Genomic DNA, 14,802 nt, shown 5'->3' on the forward strand with positions numbered 1-14,802 from the left:
GTGCAGCAGAGAGTAGCAAGCAGCATTACCCAGTCTGAGGCAGGAATCATTCCCCATGGCAGTGCCTGAATTACAGGACTCAGTGTCAGGGTCTCATTACTCCTTACCCCCAGTCCTGTACTGTTTTCTCCCTTTCAAAGAGCAGAACAGAAATGTCCTTTAACCATAACATCCCAGTAACTAAGTGACCACCTTCAGCAACTCTCTCACTCCAGAAGCCATGGACACCAATGATTGCTTTTAAGCTCATACCTCTCTATCCAAATCCCAACCTCAAGCTCACTCCCTCTGTGAAAATGTCGGTTCTTTTTGTTCTTGCTCTTTCAAGCCCCAGTCTCATTCCAGCCACCCCTTTCACCAGTTCCAGCCAGCTCCCCCTTGACGTCCGTACACCTCCAGGGATGCTTTGCTTACCGTAAGGCTCATCTCAAGCATCCCTGAGGACTATTCCAAAGCTCCCCATTAGCCTGTAACAACTATTCTTACTCTGTTTCCTCAGCCAGCTTCTCATGCTCTGTCCACTTCATATGTGGTGTAAGAGGCATTGGCTCTTCATAACTAAAACAAATGAGATAGACTTTTCTTTCTAGTAAAAAAATTATTCAGCTTATCAAATGTACACCACCACTGATATACTTCTAAAAAGGGCAAAACCAAATTAAACCCAACAAATATATTCCTGCTCCCTCATGTCTCTTTACCAGCATGGTGAGGAATGCTTCAACACCTCAGCTGAAGCTCAGTTACAGAAACTATGGGAATTAACAGAATCAGAGTCTTCCTGCAAAGCAACCGCCCTTCCAAAAGGAAACCCTCATCCAGAGCGAGATCAACAGAGCAGGCACATGTGAAGATGCAGCTCAGGCAGCTTGATAAAAAGACTTTCTGGAACATGTGATGGTAGGCCAGATGTTGAGTGCTTCATTTTTGTATTAAAATTAAGGATGATTCAAATGATTAAGCTGATATTTAAAAAATAGTGTTTCTGTGGAGAGGGCAATGTAAGAGAGCAAGCAGAATGCAAAGTTACACACAGGCACAGAACAAAATACATTCCTAGGAGAAGGGAAAAGGCAGTAAAAAGAATTCTGTCTCCATTTCAGAAATAAGTGTCTCCTACACTAGCCTAACATCATCCAAGTCATCTCAATGTGAAATGCATGAAAAAACCTCCTCTAGTAAATCAAATAATATACTGTTAGCGTTTAACAGTTTTCCCTGCATCTTGTAACATCATCCAATTTAATACTACTCCAGTTAAAAAAATCAAGTCTTGATATTCAGATGTTTTTCTTCAAATAAAATGGCTTTATTAGCTTTATTAGCATGAGTCTTTGCAAAAATATCTTCTCTGTGTGATTTTACAGGATCAGGCCTTCGTTTTGGCATCTTTTCCTGGTTAAGGAAAAGAATAGGCAATATCAGCCTACACTGAAATCAAAATAAGGAAATTACCAAATTATATTAATGTTAGAAAAAAACGTAAGTTTCAGAAGCAATATTAAACTAATTTTAATGTTGCTTGGTTGTGTTTTTTTTTTATAGCTATCAACATTCAGAAGATGAACTGGTGGATAAAAAATCCCGAATGGGTGGGACTAAAGCTTAGAAGTGCAATGCTATCTTCTTTCTGAATAATGAAGTCTCACATCAGTACAAAAACTACTTTTACCACAAGAACAAAATTCTTTTAAACTCTTTTGGCTTACATTCATTACTGCTTAAACTAACTAGGAATGCTATCTCTTCAAAAATTTTATTTTAAACTTTCAACAACAACAACAATAGCCCAGTGAGAATTATTAGCAGGTGGTAGGAAATGAGGATTATAACTCCAACATATTAACTCAATTTTGGTGTACACACATTTTGGTAGCTGTAGTGTTAAACACCACTGATTATATCCATGGCTACAGTAGAAACACTGTCATATGAGGAGGAATTTAAAATGACAGAAAAATACTCATTTAACTTACAGGTTTGTAACACTATTAACTGGATTCCAGCACCTGGCTTTCACTTTAGTGATACAAAAAGAGAGCATTTTCAATTATTTAAAAAGATAACTTTTGGTATCACAATTTTTAGCTTAAGACAGCAGTGTGGTCTAATGAAACACCCCTATAATAAAAGTTATGTTAGTTATGGTATCTGTGTTATGTCATGCTAAAATTATCAAAGTTTTGTAATGCATTTATCAATGATGAGAATGTTTGAAACATGTACTTCTGAAAATGCTAAAAATGGGAATAACAGTTACAGTTCTACCATGTTAATGCTTGTATTAAACCGTGGTTAACTGAAATGGAAAGGAAAAACAATAGCTTTGTAGTGTTGAAGCTCAGTTAAGGATCCCTCACCTTACAGCAGGCTTTTTCAGTTTGCATGCATTGAGAAGATTCACAGACCTGCTTAATCCAGATTGAGAGGTGCGTAAACAAAGCAGAATAAAAAGTGAATGCAACAATAAAATGTGGAAACAAGACATTTAAACCAAACTTACATTAAGAGACATAACTGCATGCTTTCAAGGTATGAAGTCACGTGCAAGAGTAAACTCAGTGCTTATTGACTCAGATGTTTGATCATTTCAAACCATACATTTAAGAACACCAATGTATCTTTGAATGACAAAATCTCAGCAATGTTGCAGTACACCAACCATTTGTAAAGCCACTCAAAACAACAAAAAAGAAAATCAAATAGTCTAGCTGAAGAAACAAGACAGATGATCTGGCTAGAAGACAAAGACTATTAAAAAAGCAACAATAAAGACAAGAAAATAATTCCTCATATATACGTACATATACCACTGCATAGCATGAATGTTTCAGATGGTTGCATTACTGAATTGTGGTGAACAAATCTGGCAACAATTGATATATATATATATGTATACACTGAAGATATATTTAATTTTGCCAATTAAAAAAAAAGCCTTTTAATAAATTAAAAAATAGCACAATCATCTTAAGACAGTAACTGATGATATCAATATTTTGAAACTTGTCTAGCTCTCTTTCTGATCCTCATTTAAATCAATTAGAATAAATTCAAGAATAACATATGACTTTAATTTCATTATGTCTTTGAGCAAAATGAACTAACAACTTTAACCGCTAGAGATACGGTGAAGTGGCATAATAGTTCTGCCACTCAAAGGTCAGTGGAGAGGGATTTCCTTTTTAGTTTACATTCTGTTTATTTTAAAACATTTTCTTTGAGAGTTAAGTGTTAAACAGGAGACTTAATTGAAGGTTTGATATAGAGTTTGTGTATGTGCCAGTTAAAAACCATCGCTACCCTCAGAACAGAACACAGAACATTAATTCCAGGCGACTGAACAATTTCTTAGGGGCCATGTGTTTGGAGTTTAGAAGATCAGGAATTTATCATATTAAAGTATTTTATTCTCCCTACAAACAAAGATCTTTATGTTTTCTTTGTTCCAGCTTCTTCCTTTTGATCTCCATTGTCAGAGTTTTGCATCATTGTATGACTTTGCAATCTGCTGGGGAAGAAAGAATGACTGATTGTCTCCTTTTGAAAGGCAAAGTATGTGTTAGCCTGCAGCCTGAAGCAGCATCCCTACAGGGAAAGGTACTGTCTGCATTCTCCCCCCTTAATTATTTTTTTCTTTCCTTTTTTCCCCCAAAACCTCTTGGAAACAAAGCTATCCTAGATGAGTCACAAACCCATAGATTTTATTAGGGAACACAAAACATTACTACTGTGCACTGGCCAAATTCCAAAGACAAACTTTGTGTTAAGCAGTGAACTTCAAGCCATATTACATGCAAAAGAATGGGGGAAGGGAAACTCTTGCTCACAATACACAAAGCTCATATTATTCTGAATAATTTCAAATACTTATTCCAAGCACAAAGTTCAGAATAAAAATATGGCAGCATTTGAAACTCTCAGTTCTCCGTGTCAGGTGATTATCCAGCCCATCACAAAATCACTTCAGCTCTGCATTAGCTGCCTTGCACCTGGAAGCTGCCCAGCTGTGTTCCCAGGGCACCCAGGTCCTGAGTGTGGCAGCACCTACTGGTGCTGGATCAGAATTTTTGGCCCCTGTATCACCAGCCTTTCTGTCTTGCATTGTATTACCACCATATACTTTTATAGTCCAATTCACCTATGTTTTGGATTTGTGGTTTTGCTCTATTCAGATTATTTCATTCCTTCCGTAACTTGGATAACTGGGTGCTGACTATATGATACCTGAATGCGGAAGGAAGGTTAGGTGCCCTCAATTCTAATTGAAGTCAAAGTCAGTTGAGGTTACCGAACACTCTGCAAGATCTGGATCTAATTATCACATTAAGCACTATAACAACCTACTGATATCCAGAGATACATGGTTTACATATGGAAAACTAATACACATAGAGGTTAAATGATTTGCATAAGGTCATTGAGAGAATATGCGGCAGAACACAAATAAAAGCCTGCTAGCTCCACCCTTTCAGCCTCAAGCCTTTTTTATTACCTCCAATTTTATATTCCTGTCAGAAGAAGTCATTTCCATTTCAAATATTAAATGGGAAATCAGAAAATGTAGTGACCTCTGAACTGCCTCTCCTTGGTAATCCAGCAAGGCAAATAAACCACATACCAACCTGTAGGTTCAAATGAGTTAACCAACACGTTTAAATAGAGCTATTGTAAGAAATAAGACTGCGTCTGCAGACATACACACAAGTACATCTGTTTCTAAGCAGAGGAATGTATGGATGCACATTCAGTCCCCACGCAGATTATTTACATATATAATTATATATATGTATATATATAAGCATTTACATATATAAATATATATAAATACACATATATATATACACATATATAAATACACATAACATACTGTTTCAAGGGACAGGCATTTCAATAGGACATCACACACTTCCTAACTCAAATGGTGAAAGTAGCAGAGAACAGAGGAATCTGAAGTTGTTTCTAACCCCCCTTTTCATAAGTCTGTTCAGTAAAACATTTGGGAAGGGCTCCATTTCAGCTGGATGTTTGCATGTTTTGAAAATATGGTCACAGGTAAGAAAAAATTGAAGATGATATTTTCTACTGTAGTAATCCGAGCAGATACTTGTAATTCCCAACAGCAGACCAAAGGTTTAGAAGCTGACTTGGGGGGGGCGAATTTCTTATTTTTTCTATCACTTTTCAAATTTTGCCTTTTTTCTTTTTTTTCTTTCAATTCTGCATCTATGTTGTATAGGAAAACTTAAAATTATCTAAGCAGAAATTAAGTTTTGAAACATCTGTAAGTGATATTAATTAAAGCTGCTCTGCCACATTACTATATTTAGGACTAAAGAAAACTTACACTACAAAACAGCAGCAGTTTTGGAATTAGTTTATATGGAAAGAGCACTATAAAAACATGACTGCTTAGCAGAAATCGTAACTGAAAAAAATATTCAAAATTACATGCCATCTATAAACTGTTCAACACTGAGTGAAGATTCTAACACAAATAAACAAGTCCTACACCTTAAAAATAAAAAAGCTATTTGATCTTGCTGATGTATTTCCATCACTGTTTTATGTATACACACGTACAGCTCCTGAAGGTAAAACGGTCCAGTATAAATACAAAGCATGAATGAGTTTATCTTAATGGGTGCAAAATGGATTAATCTATTTGACTATTTGCAAGACAGCCATTTGGAACACTCGATACGTCATAGAATCACAGAATGATTTAGGCTGGAAGGGACTTTAAAGATCACCTAGTTCCAACTCCCCTCCCATCTTTGAATACTGAATATTTGGAGCATGTTTCACTATAAAAACATGAAACCTCATCAGTTATTTTAATGTTCATTATCAAATGAGAAGAGTAGGCATTAATTTACCAAAAAACATTTTGTATAGTAATTCACTGGTGGGGTCCTTACCATTTTACTCTCTTCCTCATGAAGTATATTTATAGGCAAGGCACAGAAATATATTTCACTATAATTTATAAAATATAAAAGAACAACATTTGCGTATTAAAGCAAATCAATATAGATTTTTATGGCTTTTGAGGAGAACGGGGACTCCACAGCACCTGGATTTATAGCTGCTGTTTTCAGGACACAGAATAACTCCACTCTCCTAAGCACTCTTTAAGTGTCAATCTATTTTAGCAAAAGTGCCCATTTGTATTTTTTCTTTTCCAAAACCAAATATACATCTTCATACTGCAGATTTAAAGCACCTTCAGTCTAGCTTCTTCAGCAAAGAGAAAGGATAAAGCATAATGAAGGAACATTAAATCCTTAACCTGTGGAAGACTCTCTCATATAGGATCCAAGACAGTCCAAAAATACTCCCTAAGGATGCTCCCTAGATATTTTCCCCCCAGCACTCCAGGTATCCAGACTGCATATGGATCAGGTAGAAGGCCTGTAGGGTGTCACCTATCTACAGGGACCCTGATCTAGGATAACACCTACAGGCTGCAGCAATACTTGATGGACCACCTGAATTACGCAAAGGACACTCCTACTACAGGAAACACAAGTATGATCTTGACCTGCATTTCATCCACCCTGCTCTGTGGCAGAAAGCATTATGTTGAACCTTAGGGGTGGAATTTGAACTCTCAGAAATCATACCTTCTATCCACAAGTAAAGTATGCCAATGTTTGTGCTCTCTCATGTGTTTCATAATTACCACTTGAAACTTTATTATGAGAATGAAGAAAAAAAAAAGACTTGTAAAGAACAGACTTCTTTAAAAATTCAGCATATACAAAACAGTATTCCTTCTTAAACACTGATTTTGCACACATTTTCAAAATTCTGGTAATATAATTCTGATAATGGTATTTATACTGTTCATACAGTATTTGAGTTCCTTGTCTTAAGGGCTGCTCAGGCTAACCTGCCAAAACCTACAGCTGCAGCGAGCCCAGTTCATACGAGCTCACAGGACTGCGCTTGTGCAACAAAAGTAAGTTATTTTCTAGTTTTGATTACACATAGCACAGCTTCTCTCTTCTCTGCAGTAACCGAACGTGTAGTTTCCTGGAAAATCAGTCTCCCTTCATCACAGTAACAAAGAGTGGCATATCTTTAGTCACCATCTCTCCTTTAAGGAAAAATTCTCTTTACAAAAGAGACCTCAGATCTTTAGATTAATGCTCTCATCTCCACAACTTGCCCCCCTCAGAGCTGACAGCATCATCACTACAAGATGCTGAGGATGACACACAACAATGTAAGAAAATTAAATAAAACCTCATGCTATTAGCTTATACAGGCAAACCATACAGCAGATTAGAACCTCAATAACTGTCACATGTAACTTGGACTTGCTGGACCCAATCCACCTCAATCCTATAACTCAGATCTATAAAACATCTAGCCCACTTAAAAACAACTACACACACAGAGCAAATTGAGAGAGAGCAGTCATTTTTAAAAGTACTTAAATACATACTAATGGTAAGAAATCTAAAGATGGATGCTTTCATTTGCATAATTATGTGTTAGGCGTGGAATTTTCTTCCTCCCTGAAATGCTTCTAATATTGCACATGCAGTTTCCATAATAACTTTAAGTGAGAGAAAGCCAAAGGTAACATACTGATTTGTAACGACAGCAATTTCTCTAAACTATACATTTTCTACTATCTACTAAAACAGTTCTTCAACTACGTTTCATGTCGTGCAGCAGCACAGTAGAAACGCTTTGTTTTCTACATGCTCAACCGTATTAGCAAGAAAAAACAAACACAATCTAGTAGACCAAGCATTATGCATTCTTTCAATATTCATGGAAAAACCTTAATTCTAATTAGAACAAATAAGTTTAAAGCCTCTTAGAATGAAATCCATCTCTCCTTTCCAAACTAAATATATAGACCATTGCTTTGCAAGTAAGAAAATCCACACATCTAGAAGCTTGAAAGATGAAATATACCACCAATTTTGCAATTATAAGGTTTATGATCGATGCATACCTTTTTACTGCTGGTGATGCAGTTTCCTTTCTAGCTCCTGATGGGGAAGGTAAAGAGCCACTTGGTTTCTTTGGTAACACATTTCCATTATTAACAGTAGTCCTTAAAGGCAGGGTTTGTACCAGCGGTCTTGCTATAAAACAAGCATAAGATGGAGTCATTGTTTTAATTTGCCTTCTTTTTTACCCGAAACAACATAAGAATATTTTAAAGTATCATTTTCATTATTGCCAAATTCACCATAGATAAGGAATATAACAAAGAGGATTTTTATCAATATTGATCATATCAAGTCAATCATCTGCGTATGGCTTATGCACACAAGTCTATAACCTTTCTCATCTGTAAAACTCTATCTTAGCTTAAGGAGCTTACTGGCAAATGCAATGGTAGTCATCGCCACCAAAAACAATCCTGCTCTCTTAAAAGACTCTCTTAAGATACCAAAGTCTCTTGACCTCCTGGATAGAATTCAGAGGACTGATAAAAATGAAGGCAGGCTGGCATCCCACAAACTCCTGCTCTTCACCCCTCAATGTCCTTGCAGGTTTTTCACAAGCAAATTATCTATTAAGAAATCCCTATTCCCCCTAAGGGTCTTCTTTCAATGAACGTGGGCTTATGTTTGACAGGAGGAATTTTGCCATTTAGTCAGAAGAAGTAACTGAAATCAGCATAACAGTAGACTTAATGAGCTGACATATCTACTTCTTCTGATCAAACACTGGGTTAAAAAAGCATATACATGTCATACCTATAATTAATATTAGAATAACAGAAAAGTCCCATTCAAGTACATTAGAAATTAGTTACAAAACAAACAGTGGTTAAACCTGCAAGCAATGAGTATAAACATGAAAACTGCAGTGGACCATAGTCTGAAAACAGACACAAACGTGACTAGTGCTCTCTCTGCAGCAGGGAAGAAGGTTGGAATCACTTGAAATTTGAAAGAACTTTGCTTTCTAAAGATCCCAAAAGTCTCTGGTTTCAGTGAAACAACACCTGAGAGAAGGCAGCAGTCACAAGTCACTTAAGGAACATAAAATTTCACTGAAGTTGGAGAGGATTGCAGAGAGAATGCCTACAAATACCCTTCAAAAACAGATTGCTGAGGATAAATAATATAAAAAACTAAACTGAAACATTAAAGATGTATACAATCCTAAGTTATAATATAACTCTTAATTGTAGCACCGATGGCAAGCATTCATTGTTCACCTTAAGTTTTCAGATATTGAACTAAAGAAAATAGATGTGAAAGCCTGTGCCTTGAGAAGATTAGGTCAGTAAATACAGGCAATGCAACTTTCAAGACAAACTCTGTCTTGAAACTTTGTTAGAATATACACTTGTTACATATTCATGATTTACTTGTTCAGAGTAAAGAAATTTAGAAAACAACTGATAAGGAAATATTGCAGGAACAAGGTTTACTTGGCTTAGAAGACTGAAGGATAACAGGAAAACAAGATAAAAACAACAAAGAAATTTTTCTCCAGGTTCACTGAGGATCCGAGAGCCTATAAGCACAGGTATCAATAGAGCGAGACAGTACTGATCTTCCCAAGGATGGGAAGAGCAAGGGCTCCCTGATTTTACTGAAAGCTTCACAGAAAGGCTAAACAAGACTTGAATTCATGGTGCCCTTGAGCCCTGGCTTCCATGATCTATTTTAACAGGCTAACGCTATCTTCAGAGCTTATATAAAACACCTAAAATCTACTGTACTTTAGCTTCTCATGTCTATTTTTACTTTTTGGTTTTAATTAAGGGATTCAGATATCATGATCCTATTTACTGCTACAGCATTCATTCTTCCAAATTAAATTATTTCTGTAGTTTAGTGATGGACACTCTAGTGCTTGTTTCCTGACTGATCGCTGCAAAGCCCTAATTAATCTGTATGTACAAAACTGATTCTGTTGCATACTACAGATTCACAGATAGCTACAGTTGACCGGTTGTGGATTTGTTTCCTGACTAGACCTCTGTAGCACAGAAAACTTTAACAAGGCTTTGAGATCATAAATTAGAACAACAATTAAAGTTAAATCAACAAGTAATTAAACTGTTTTCCTTCTTTGTAGTTCTATAAAAAAAATGACTATTAAAAAGTAAGCTGGAATGAACTAGCTGGAATCTGTTTACTCTCCTAACCTTAGGAAACTGAAACTAGCAGCAGCCAGGAATAACACCTGCAACCTTTAACAGAGGTTTTGGTTCAAATCCAGCACCAACCCAGAACGCACACTTCTGGAACTAGAGATTTAAAGATCTAGCCCTATGGTTAGATAGTGTAGAAAACAACACCATGAATCTCTCACACAGCACACAGAAAAACTGTATGTTATTCAATTAATCCACTCTTTACTCTGGAGCTGCTTAGTTTTATTTACAACAGCTAGCTCACACCAGTGGTAACTGACATAACAGTCAAACCCCAAACATGTCATTGATGTTAGAAGTCAGTAAGTGGCACTAATCAGTATTATTACTTTGTCAGTAATATGTATTTTGGAAGTTCTGTTGCTTCAAGGTCTTACCTGTGGTAGTAGGACTGACATGTTTATCAGCCTCAGCAGCAGCTTTTTTAATCATACTCTGATCTATGGATTAATAGGGCTGTTAAGTTTACAAACAAACTAATAATTGCAAAAGGAAAGAACAACAAACACAAGTAAAACAAAGGCAGGAAGCCATACTGAACTCCACCAAGTAGCTGAATTAAATAAGGAACAGGGGAGGGAAAAAAACACAAAACAAAACAAACAAAACCCCAAATCACCATTAGTGAGGGAGCTCCACAAATGGACAAGATAAGCAGCCTGCTTTCCACTATGTACACTGCTTTTAAGCTGCCTAGCTCAAGTCTAGAACAAGAACACACACAAAGACTGAAAACAAGCTCAAGCTTTTTTCTATTATTGGTTTAAGAGGCTGACACTTGAAATACTGAAATCAATTTTAAAATCTGAAGTACTCAGAAATTTAATGTTCTGTCCCATGAAGCTTCTCAATCCACACTTTAAACAGTACATTGGGGATGCTGTTTTTCCAAACCTCCCTTGACACACATACATTTTTAACCCTGATCTACTCCATCTATAGATCAGATGAAAGAAGCAACATACAATATGCTTCAAACCCGTTTTATATAGAAAAGATTTTTGTGACACACTGTGAAATCAACTTCCATTTTTTACAATTCTAAATGTGAAATTAGTCATTTAATGACAGGCTGCGTCCATGGAACTCAAGTGGTGAAACACAAGAGGCCACAACTCCAGTTTCACCCATGTCTATGCAAGCTCCTCTCTTAACAGTCTCTCTCCACCAGGAGCTTCCATAATGCTAATGCTTTCCAAGTTAAAATACTGAAATTCAGCTTCACCTTATGCTAAGTAATTGCATGCTATTTGTTATAAACTAGCTGTGCCTATGACAGGAAAAATAGGCCATCATATTTTAAATAGCAGCTGGGAGAAACAAATGATCAGAATACTTCAGATTCTGCTTCATGTTACAGAGTACGTTTAATACAGCTGACCATACACTAATGATACAACTGATATATAGTAAAATTAAAGCTCTTTTCATAAGTTGTTACAGTAGCAATTATTTCCAGAAATTAAGTGGATTTAGTTGGCAATTATCAGGACTCATTTCAGTAATTTGTAATGGAAGAGCAACTGGCATTTGTATTCTTCCACTTGCATTATCACAATAAAACTTCTTACACTGTGGTTTCACACATTCATTAGGAAGTATCCATGCCACATACACATTTAAAACAAAACAAACGAACAAAAAACCCACCCACACCCCCCACCCCTCCACCCCCCTCAAAGAGCCATAAAAGGCAGAGGGATAGGCTTACAGCAGCTTTTCTTCAATGTACATTGAACTAGGGCTTTAACGATCTGTCACAACCAAGAAAGCATCTCCTGATTTAGAGTTCAACTCTGCTCAGAGGATCCATGAAAATCTGGTCTGTGTTTTGCTAAGTAAAGCCAGCAGGCAAGAAGAACAGATTCAGTTACAACTCAGTAGTAATTACTAGACTTTATTTCCTCCACGCACCACTTAATATCTATTTTACAGGCAACATAAAGCCTCTGAATCCCTTGTACAACCAGATATGGTGGAACATTTTATTGTAGCAGAGACCATCTTTAGTAACATTTAACTTATCTGATTATTTTTTTTTTTAATCAAAGACAAAATGAGGAGAATACAGCAGAAAGCAAAAACAACAAGAAAACAAGACCAGAGACATTTACTGGGTGTTCTGTCCGACAGCTAAGCACAATGTACAATCAACTAATTTGCCTCTGTAATTCTGTCCCTTTCTCCTTTCCTCATCCCCAGGCACAAAGCATGATAACAAACACCTCTCAGTTCAGCAAATGAATTAAGGAGTTCCTTACCTATTCTGTTAAATCAATGCCTAAAAGTAAATATCTGTTGCAGTCACAAATAAATAAGCAAGTTGAAAGGAAGTACTAATTTCCAACTGAGAAAATTATGAATCCTTAATTACATATTATATTTCCAATGTGAATTTAGTTTTAAATTTATATTAATACATATCAGGATCCCAAAAGAAACAATTTCTTAATTTACACAACAGAGAGTCTATTAAGTCAGCCAAACTTTCTACATCTAGGCTGCTACCACTCTGAGTCCTAAGACTACCCAAAAATACCTCATGCATTCTGTTAAACTGGAGATAGAGTCTCCCAGGCTTTTGTAGCCACAAAGATTACAATAAATCACACTGGTTGGGTTCTAGTAAAACTTTACTACTGCAAAGTGCTGGATGTTCGATTCCAGCTTTTCTGATTCGTGTACAGACAAACTCATTCTTGCCAAGCAGGAACAAAGACAGATCATGGTGCAGCACAACACACTATATTTCAAAGGGCAATGTCTGTCACACCTGCCACCTTGCTGGCCCTAAATCTGCTGCTCTGGAACAGTCAGGCACCAGCCACAGCTCTACCTTTCCTTCATAGCTGAGCAGCTGGTGTTGCATCATCTCCTTGGTTATGTCCTCTCTGTGCTAGCTTACAGCTTTGTCTTTGGCTATGCCTGCCACAAGACACTTAAGATATTCTTAATTACATTGAAATTACATTTGACTTAAATTTATGGGTTTGGATTTCAAAACAAAACAAAACTATTAGGTGTTTCACCCACAGAAGATGATGCATTCTCTGAAGAGTTCATAAACTAATCTTGATCAGAAGTCAGGAAGTGGTAGCCATGGTTAAATGTAGATAGTGGATGAAGCACTAAGAATACACAAATGCTTTGCTTGTTCATGGGAACTGTAGAAGGCTCACAGATTTAACCACTTGGATTTTTATGCGCTCTTTTTAACAGGTAAAATTTCAAATGTCTTTTGAGTTTGATCTGTTGATTCTGAGTATTTAAAGATCTAAAGAATAACTTCTTTTAATACATATAAAACACTCATTGAATTGCACTACCTATTCTACATATATCTGAAATACAAACCTTTGGTAGGTCCTTTCTTGTTCTGCATGGCCTGCTGCTCCTCTGTAATATTCAAGCGTCGAACCACATCAGCAAGGGCAGATTTGAGCAGCTGGATGTCATCTTCCTGCATCTGGACACGTTGTTCCAGAGAGGCAATGCGATCTGTTACCTCCATGCTGCTTGCAGCAGAGGCACTGTCATCTAAGTAAAAAAGCAGACAAATATGAATTATCTACAGTGTATAACCATCAAGGAATACTTTATATAACTGGCTGCAGGTAAAAACAAGGTTCTCCTCAGACCTGATGATTTCTTGAGAAATAAAATTTTTAAGTGTCCAAAAGGAAGAGATGGAAATAAATACATAAATAATCAGGGAAACAAATATATAAATAATCAGGTAAATAAATAAATAAATGAAACAGGTTGAGTGCTTACGTAAGATGTGATGATGAAGTTGGCTTCAGGGCTACTTATTGTTAATTGGGCCCCACTATCAATTATCTACATGTCTGAACAGGAGTGATCAACCATCACCCTTCACCATCCTGCTCAAAACAGTTCTGGCACTGGCAAGCATTCAGGTAGATAGCTCTACTTTCTGATGCGCTACACACCCTTCCAGATTTTTCTTTCTTACATATGTGATAGAATGTGTATGTTAGACATAGATAAGCAACCTACAGGCTTACATTTTTTGAAGTTACTGTCCATAGACTGGAGAACAGATATTAACCCCATCTGCTAATTCCTTATTTATACCAGCAGCGTTATGAGAACATTCCCTCTGACTGAAATAGAAACTTTAAATAAATTCAGAATTACTCTGTAATTGTACACTTAGCTCTGCAAATCATAAAAGGGTCATTACTTTGCATACAATTCACCCATTATTTGGAAATAAACCACAGAAGCTTAAAGCCTGCAGCTCCCTGATGAGAACTACACATTCTTTCCACCCAAAACTACTAATAAGAATATTTTTCCTAAATGAGCACTTTTATTCCACTGCAGTTCCTATCATGTAGAAACACTGTAATTTCTTACAATATTAAGTTAGGAAAAAGAAGAAAGGAAGACAAAAGCAAGACCAAAGATGTTGAAGTCGGTATCTATTAAGGAAAAAAAATAAATGTGTAATTTTTAAAGCAAACTGCAGGATTTTATTTAACTAGGGGGATTTGAAACCTGAAAAAAAAAAAAAGAAAAATTGGGTATTAAATTACTGGATAATTTGAAGTGATGTTAGTCAAGTGATGAGTGGAATATAGCTTTCATTTGAAGACTTAGTAAGTTCTAGTTTAGAAAACATGGATATTTAT

General features: G+C 36.3%; 1 protein-coding gene across 11 annotated transcripts in view; it reads right to left on the reverse strand.

Annotated features, from left to right (window-relative positions):
* Positions 1 to 14,802, reverse strand: part of EML1 (EMAP like 1) — a 133,688-nt gene that overhangs the window by 46,442 nt on the left and 72,444 nt on the right. For 6 of the 11 annotated variants that reach the window (XM_061376218.1, XM_061376217.1, XM_061376215.1 and 3 more), the window contains exons 2-3: positions 13,499 to 13,681; positions 7,976 to 8,108 (exon numbers count right to left, since the gene is read on the reverse strand). In XM_061376218.1, the coding sequence (XP_061232202.1) occupies positions 7,976 to 8,108; positions 13,499 to 13,681 (316 nt within the window). Of the gene's footprint in view, positions 1 to 2,360; positions 2,409 to 7,975; positions 8,109 to 13,498; positions 13,682 to 14,802 lie in introns of all 11 variants that reach the window. The other 5 variants (XM_061376214.1, XM_061376213.1, XM_061376212.1 and 2 more) reach the window with 1 other exon arrangement.

The sequence above is a fragment of the Neopsephotus bourkii genome, unplaced genomic scaffold (genome assembly GCF_033783945.1).
Source record: "Neopsephotus bourkii isolate Nb327-2 ecotype Australia unplaced genomic scaffold, CSIRO-AGI_Nbou_v1 NB_1707, whole genome shotgun sequence".
In the NCBI taxonomy this organism is placed as follows: domain Eukaryota; kingdom Metazoa; phylum Chordata; class Aves; order Psittaciformes; family Psittacidae; genus Neopsephotus; species Neopsephotus bourkii.